At 35.4% G+C, this 7,748-nt stretch overlaps 1 protein-coding gene across 1 annotated transcript; it reads right to left on the reverse strand.

Moving 5' to 3' along the window:
• Positions 1-1,760: 1,760 nt before the first annotated feature.
• On the reverse strand, positions 1,761-3,272 carry LOC115426220 (piwi-like protein 2). Its single transcript, XM_030144228.1, has 3 exons — positions 3,189-3,272; positions 1,981-2,432; positions 1,761-1,868 (listed from the first exon to the last, which is right to left on the reverse strand). Exons 2-3 carry the CDS (start codon positions 2,389-2,391, stop codon positions 1,761-1,763), a joined length of 519 nt encoding a protein of 172 aa, XP_030000088.1. The 5' UTR covers positions 2,392-2,432; positions 3,189-3,272.
• Between the last annotated feature and the right edge of the window lie 4,476 nt (positions 3,273-7,748).

A 7,748-nucleotide genomic window follows, 5' to 3' on the forward strand; every position in this document is an offset into this window, starting at 1 on the left:
TGAGAGTAAACAAAACCAATATGAAGATGTTTAATCCTTGTGGATCCTTCCAATTACTACCGTATGGGGATCTTCATGCCAATAATGTACATGAACAAAATAATGCTATAAAATCAGCATATAATCAATATTTTTTTCTGCATAAATGTCTTAAACTGGTTCAGCTCTGGACAAAACTACCAAAAGTTCAATAATTTTCAACATTTTAACCCTTTTAATGCCAGACTGAATACATAATGTCAGTGTTATGAGGAAAAAAAAAAAAAAAAAAGAACAGTGGTGATCTGGAGCATTGATCGTAATTAGAATCTTGCATATCTCAAGAAGTAATGACAATGATTTCAGTGCATTAAGGTTTTTTTTTTTTTTTTTTTTGGTGAAATTTAAAAATGTGGTTTCAGTGCAAGTCAATGACACATTTTTTGCCACAAAAGATTCTTGCTAATCATTGACTTGTCTAAGACTGATATAAACAATGCTCCATCCCTCAACTATGTATTACATAGAAAATATCTCAGATTTTGTTTCTTTTAATCAAATAAGTGCTATCACGTATTCAAACTGACATTAAAATTGTTCAAATCCTAAAAATTATTGATAAAATGTTCTGAGTAGAGCTGAAGTGGTTTAAGAGATTTATGCAAAAAAAAAAAAGCAGAAAAATATTGATATATGATGATTTGATAACAGTTTTTATGTGTGTATTGGCTTCAGGGTCCCCAGAGAGTGCAAAAATGACTGTAGCACATGTATTGTGTAGTATGTAAGAATAACTGACATTGGATTTAAATAACATATACATAAAAAAGAAATACTATTGCATTAATTCATGAACTAATCTGTAACAGCCATAATAATCACAAAATCAAAAAAGAAAATTACAAAAATGACCAGAGGGTCTCTACAGGTTAACTTGGACAAGATTCAAAAGTCTAAACCCAACACTCAATTACATAAATACATGTTTCAACAATAAGTAGCAAAAAATGTCACATCACACAAGTAAATCTAGAACCTCACTTAAAAAGCATTCAATGATTTTTCCAGAGCTGATGATAGGGGTAACTCAGGAGTGAGCTACATCCCAATGAAGGCTCAAGGTGGTTGTGAAATATAATGGGTCTTTTACAAACAGTGGCAGTGGTTCAGACTAAGTGACTGCAAAAGTGTGCTTTTGTTGCTACTCCTTTAGAGAAAATTCAATCATATCACTGTTTTGTATATAATAGTTTTGTTTGTGTGAATATGTCACAGAGCATCTACTCTTTACTAGTCTTCATGACAGTCTGTCTTAAGCAGCTGGTAAAGTAACAGTGAAATAGTTTCAAAATGATATAGGACAAAAAGGTACTCAGTTTTCATTGCTGTTTGTACTGTCAACTAATGCATTGATCTGTTTTTATATGGTATACAGCTCTAACAATATATCTGGATTGAACCTAGATAACGGCGCAAATTTAGTAAATTTTAGTAATTACTGAGTTATTGGCTTCTATACAGTTTACACTGCGTATAAAGTCTCTCTCAGCTCATACTCCTTCTTTGAACCTCAGCTGTGTCAACACTAATAAAGGTTTATGTTACTATTATTAGTGAAGCATCTAAGGTTTTCTGTGCTTAATATATTCAATGCATTTCAGAGTTTGTTAATAGATAACACATTGTGTGAATTTAAGTGGCATAATCAAATATTACAGAACCTTTTCAGCACTAAATGTTACTTAAACATTTACAAAAAATCCAAATCAATATTTGTTCTTTTAAATACTGACCAACTGGTGGAGCTGCTCTTCCCATGGCACCTCAATTCCCATTCCTCTAAACATCGATACCAATGCTGAGCCTTGTCCTTGGGTAGGCATGTCAACCTGTAGGCAAAAGAAATCTTCAGCAGTGCTTTATTAAAGCTAACTTCACTGAATAAATTAAGTCATATATGAAGTAAGTATGATGTAAGTGTTCGTTTCTGGTTCCACCTACCTCTTTTGTAGTCTCTTTAAGTTGGTCTTGTATCTGGGGTTCACTTGGAGGTTTTTGCACATGAGGTGGCAGAAATGAACCTCTAGCTACTCCTATCTGATGTTCACGTTCTGCATAGAACAACTCTCTGGCCCGGCCATGTCCTCCACCCCTGGGTTGAACCAGCAACCCTCGGGCTCGTCCAATCGCAGGTTCAGTAGCTGCTACATTAAGTCCTCGTCCTCGTGTGTCTGATGATGTATCACCAGCAGTGGGATGACTTCTGGCTTGTTCTTCACTTGGTCCTTCTGTAAGGATCGGCAGCCCTCTACTACGTCCAATGGCCTGCTGTTGAGATGGCAGACCTCTTCCACGTCCCAACAAAGGAACGCTTGTCATACCACTAAAGTCAGAGGGCTTGTTTGGATCCATTCAGCCAATTCCAGAAGTTAACAGCTGACACAACTGGTTAACTGCATGGAAAAACACAAGAACTATCAGAGGAAGTCATGGATGTAAAATATTGGTTGTTTTCAGTTGCTGTATTAGCTGAATAAGCAATTGTTTCGGGATAAAAATGACATTTTTTCAATGAAAATTAAGGGCAAAAATGACTTCCAACTACAATTGTGACCCACTGTTAAAAGACACATGCGGCTTTTTCTACTCTCACCACTATTTAATGCTTGAACATAATCAGGCTTTATTCCATTATCCCAAGATAAATAAAAAAGGACGAATGCGTATTTTAAAAACACATACAGAAGGAACAGAACCGCAATGTTAAGCGGTTAATGCTTGCTCATTATTCCTCACATGCTAATTCGAACCTTAGCTAGCGGTCAAATTAATGGCGCCATGACTCAGCGCCTCGCCCTCGTTTCCATCAGTTTAAAAATGCTGCACAAACATTTTTTTCCACATCACTCGTCCAGTTATAACAAAGCAGATACAGCCGTTATATACTGGGCAAAGTCACTGATTCTGCGTTAACTCATCCTCATATTCTCCAACAAAATAATTTATAAATTAATACATGCTGCTCAGTTAGCTAACTAAGCTATGTGCTAATGCTAACTAGCGCTGATTAGCTAACTTTAAACGACACGTCACAGAAATCCACGCCGACACTTTAATCAGAGCAAAACACACGTTTAAGGCCAACAGACTACTTACGCAAGCTCTAAAATAAAACTCTGTCGTGTTAGCATTAAGGTATGGAAACTCACATAAAAGAAGTATCCTCCGTTAGCCTGGCGCAAAATGCAAGGCTACTTAGGCTAGTCCAGAAGAACAGGCTACATCACCCAGATCCAAGGGGTGAGTGAAGGTAATGACGACTATCGCTTCCATCCAAAGTCTAATAGGAGGATCAGATGATTCTGCAGCATGGCATTGGTTCGTTTAACCCGTCAATCTTTTATTGACACTCAAACATTGCTTTATCTCCCTCTAGTGGAGACACATCAGCTGAACTGTGAACATTAGCTGTGCAATAAAAAAAAAATCCAATTAACAATGCATGTATCACTAATGTATATTTTTTCCGATATCATATGGGATCTTATTCAGTTAGTGTATTTATGTCATTAATTGACTGTTTACAGACTCATGGTGAGGCACAGCTGGGCACAGTCCAAGTGGAATAATTACATTAAAAGTACCTACATCTTAATATTACTCCAGTGAAGCAATCAAACTCCAGAGACATGCAAATGCAGATGGTACAATGTCAAACCTTGAGAGAGAAGAAAACACTTTAATTTATTTGTATAGCTCTGTATCTGCCAGATACTTCAGCTTTTCTCTGCTTATTCACACCTAGCCTGTATAAATGGTACCATCTAACTCACTTGAATTAATGTGTTTGGTTTCATGACTTTCAATTTACAGACATGTTCACAGTGACAAATTACTGAAACAGTAATTCATCCCCTCTTTATGTAGAAGAATGAATAAAACATTATGAAAAATAATACTTTATTGTACAAAGTTAAACAAATAAGCCAAATCAAATACATTTGGGTCTTTTTAACATTAAAAAAAATTATCAGATTTTACATATTTTTGTGTGGCCAAGTTATGTGAACCACAGAGATATCAATTTATTCACTTTTCAGGTTCTTATTTGTTTAAAATACACCAGACTCTGATATCCCCTTTAAATTAAATTAGGTTCACATTTCACCCCACACATATATGCAAGATATCTGTTTTTTTGTCTTTTGTTGTTTTTCTGTAATAGGCCTTTCTTTATCTAATTTTAGTCCTTGAAAACCTCATTTTTTAAAAAGTCCAATTTATGCACAAAAACATCAGTAAAACAATTTATTTCCTTGATCTGTGGTGTAAAACCCAAATGTTCCACAGTCCCAACACACAATACTAAGCTATTTTTGTTTTTATAAAGACATGGAGCTTTGGGCTTGTGAGGTTTTACATATAATTATCAATAGTATATGTTTAAAAAAAAAAGTACTGGAACATTAGTACAAATTGTTTTGATAGGATGTGTGAATATCTCTTTAGATATTGTATCTATACCTGGTGTAACATTGAAATGTACTGCATTAATAAGAAACAATTCATAATACAAAGTCTAATTAATTCTCTCACTGCACTATGAAAATGAACAAATGTAAAGATAATAAGGTAATGATTTTTCACTTACTCAGAGTCAGCGTCTTATATGTGAATAAATGTGTCTCTTAGGTGTTGGACCTTTTCAACTCTCCAAGAAAGTTGGACGTCGTAGTCTAAAATTCTTGAACGTGAGCAGACAAGCTTTGGTTTTTCAGGTCACCGGTCAGGCATATTGGCAATTAGTCTTAAACTCTTGAAATAATCACAAAAATACTCCCAGAGGTACTGAGGTGATGACTTTGTGCGTGTACCTGGTCTCTGCTTGAATAAATTACTGTTCCAGAAAGTAGCCATTCTTCTGACCTATACCTTTCATTTAAGTACAGTTTTAGGAGTCATCAAATGGCACAGCACATTTTTGCATAAAAGATTTTTTTTTTTTTTTTAATTAAAGAGTATCTGGAACAGAACAGCTAGTTACCTTTACATTTTTACCACAGATGTGCATTTTTGTGTATGAAGTCAGTTGTTAAGATTTCATTTCCATTTAATTCTTTATGTTTGTCATGTATACTTATTTGACAACACTGCAAAGTGATTGAGCCTCAAAATGATTTAAAGATACATAATGCCATCTATTGACATGCAGAAGTAAGCACAAGAAATCTGAACACTACAACCAAAACATTCATTATTGAGGCCAAACTAATATCAGAAACAAAACTGAATTATATGAGTAGGAACATTTCTGTATCTCATACATGTGCCTCAGCAAATGCCTCAAAAATAAATGTGAAATAACATTAACTTCTCAGTATGGATGTTTTATTTAATTCTCCTGAGAGAAGACTTCATTTCATATTCATGAGGGATAATCAGCAATCAGTAACTGTGCTCACTTGTTTAGAATAAACTCTTAACCCAGAAGAGTTTGGTCTAGAATATAGATATAGTTCAAATAATAAAAGATGAGGATGATTTAAAGGTGTCTTTTCTAAAACACTATCAGTGATGAGTGTTTTTGTGCAGAAGCCTGCTACATATATGTGTGCAGCAGTTTGCAGATATACATAAGATTATCAAATGGGATATTTATAGAATATAGGGTAAACTACTAAAATCTAGTCTTCTGAACAATTGCCTATGTTTTAAAATGTGCATAAAAATGTATTTCATTTAAATATTAATCTGATCCAACGGCAGCTTTAATAAGATAAACTGATATTTTCTATGCAACAAATCTATTTTGGCTCTGATTACAATTAGTTTTCCCCCAGCACTTATTTAATAGCAATATTGTTGGTAAGTTGCGTGTGAAGACTGTTTATATGTAGATGCATAAACACCTATGGAAATAATTACTATAACACCATTAAGCAAAAAAATCCACTTTTGTGATAAATGTTGCCATGAAGGGTTCTTTTGTGCAAACATGAGGCAAAATCTGCCAAAAAAAAAAAAAAACAATATGAAATTGAATTAACAACATTATCTGTAGCTCCATAACAAATATGAATATATCAACACGACTACACTGAATTTATATAAAATCACAGGTGAACACATAATTATTTCCAAAGCTGTACATACATGTCAGGTTTCCATGTCTATACTGCATCTACACCACTGAAGCTTTGGTTTTCCTTTTTCTATATTGGCACATACTTCTTACCAGTGGATTGATAATAATGTTGGCAGCTACAACGTTGAACAACATGTGACCAGTTTTGTCTCATTTCCAAAACTGCCAAGGATGGAAATCAGAGCGTGACCCTCTTATAAAATATATTTTATTGAAATGACTTGTAACGGCTGCAGCCAACAGTACCCAAGAGTTGAATAAATGTGTGATCAGAGGAATAGCCAACATTCATGTACACAGGCTGAAGGTTTTTATTGCCTACTTAATAAATGGATGACACTTGTTATAGGCACATGAATATGTAGACTAGCTCCATGTTAATGCATTTATTATGATGTGCCTTTTGCTTTTGTAGCATTGCATTATGTAACTTGAGCACTTACTGTTTTCTTGAACAAATCCTCTGAAATGATTATTTTAACTTGAGTATCCCTTTAAATTCTCTGCCACATCCCAGACACACATTCTGCGTCTTGCTCAGTGGTCATTTCTATAGTCAAACACTTCTAAGGAGCCGAGAACAAATGTGTTTTTCTATTCAGCTCCTCGCTTACATTTGTTGTCGTGATGAAATTACCTGTTTGTTGTCCAGCTCCTGCTCTTTGCCTGATTGTGTCACATTATTAAGGTCATGTTCGCAAATCCTCAATTTGCTGCCAAGAAAACAAGGTAAACAATGTTTATCTCCTGTTCGGCCCATCAAGAGGGACAATCTCCACCAGCCTGCCTTCAGCTGCAATCTACATTTAAAGAACATCTGACTTCAACTGACTGAATGATAAAGGGACAAAGGGGCTCCAAGCTGATGTGGTTAATATCATTACCTGTCATGTCGAATGCATGTTTGGATAACCCTTGAAGGGTTGCTCTTGGTGGTGTTTTCTGACATTTTAAAATCTCCAACTACCTGACACTGGATGCAGTAATTACAACATACTATTGATGGCATCTTGCATCCTTCCTGAGCAGACATATTAGATTATGTTATCGTTTCATTAAGATTCTTTCTGACAATTATAAGAGATCCATGGCCTGTGCACAAACGACCAGTGGACTCACATGGGACTTGTTTATTGGACAGAGACTTAGTAACCTGACATTCAAGCTAGCTACTAGAGATTTTGGCAGCAGGAGGGATTCAGAACAAGCTTTGCATTCCGAGGTCACATCTTGTAATTGGTTTAGATTATTCTCCCTGTGACTTTTTTCAAACCTTACTGTGGTTATATAAAGAGAGTGTGGGGAACTGCATCTTAGCTTTCACGGTGTGGTTTCCTGCTATGCTGAAGTTGACATCCGTGAGTTAAAAAAGAAGGTGCTGCAGTTTTAACATATTTGATGCTTGTATGCACCACTGTATTGTTCACACTCACACCTGCTTATTAAGTCCACAACAGCTCCACTAAAACAGACCCACTAATGTTAAAAAATGACAGCACTTTGACGTAAAAATTTCCCACCACACACCTTACCTAATCGCATTTATGCATCCAAAACAGGTGCAATACATATGTGTTTAACTCCTCTCATTACAAGACCCTCAGAGGGGCTGAAAGAGACGCTG

Source organism: Sphaeramia orbicularis, chromosome 9 (genome assembly GCF_902148855.1).
Source record: "Sphaeramia orbicularis chromosome 9, fSphaOr1.1, whole genome shotgun sequence".
NCBI lineage: Eukaryota > Metazoa > Chordata > Actinopteri > Kurtiformes > Apogonidae > Sphaeramia > Sphaeramia orbicularis.

Bases quoted from the DNA above. Each gene is read 5' to 3' on its own strand.
- LOC115426220 (XM_030144228.1), bottom strand. From the start codon at position 2,391: ATGGATCCAAACAAGCCCTCTGACTTTAGTGGTATGACAAGCGTTCCT. The intron at 1,869-1,980 runs GTAGGTGGAACC...TTTTGCCTACAG, and splicing joins TTAAAGAGACTACAAAAGAG to GTTGACATGCCTACCCAAGG.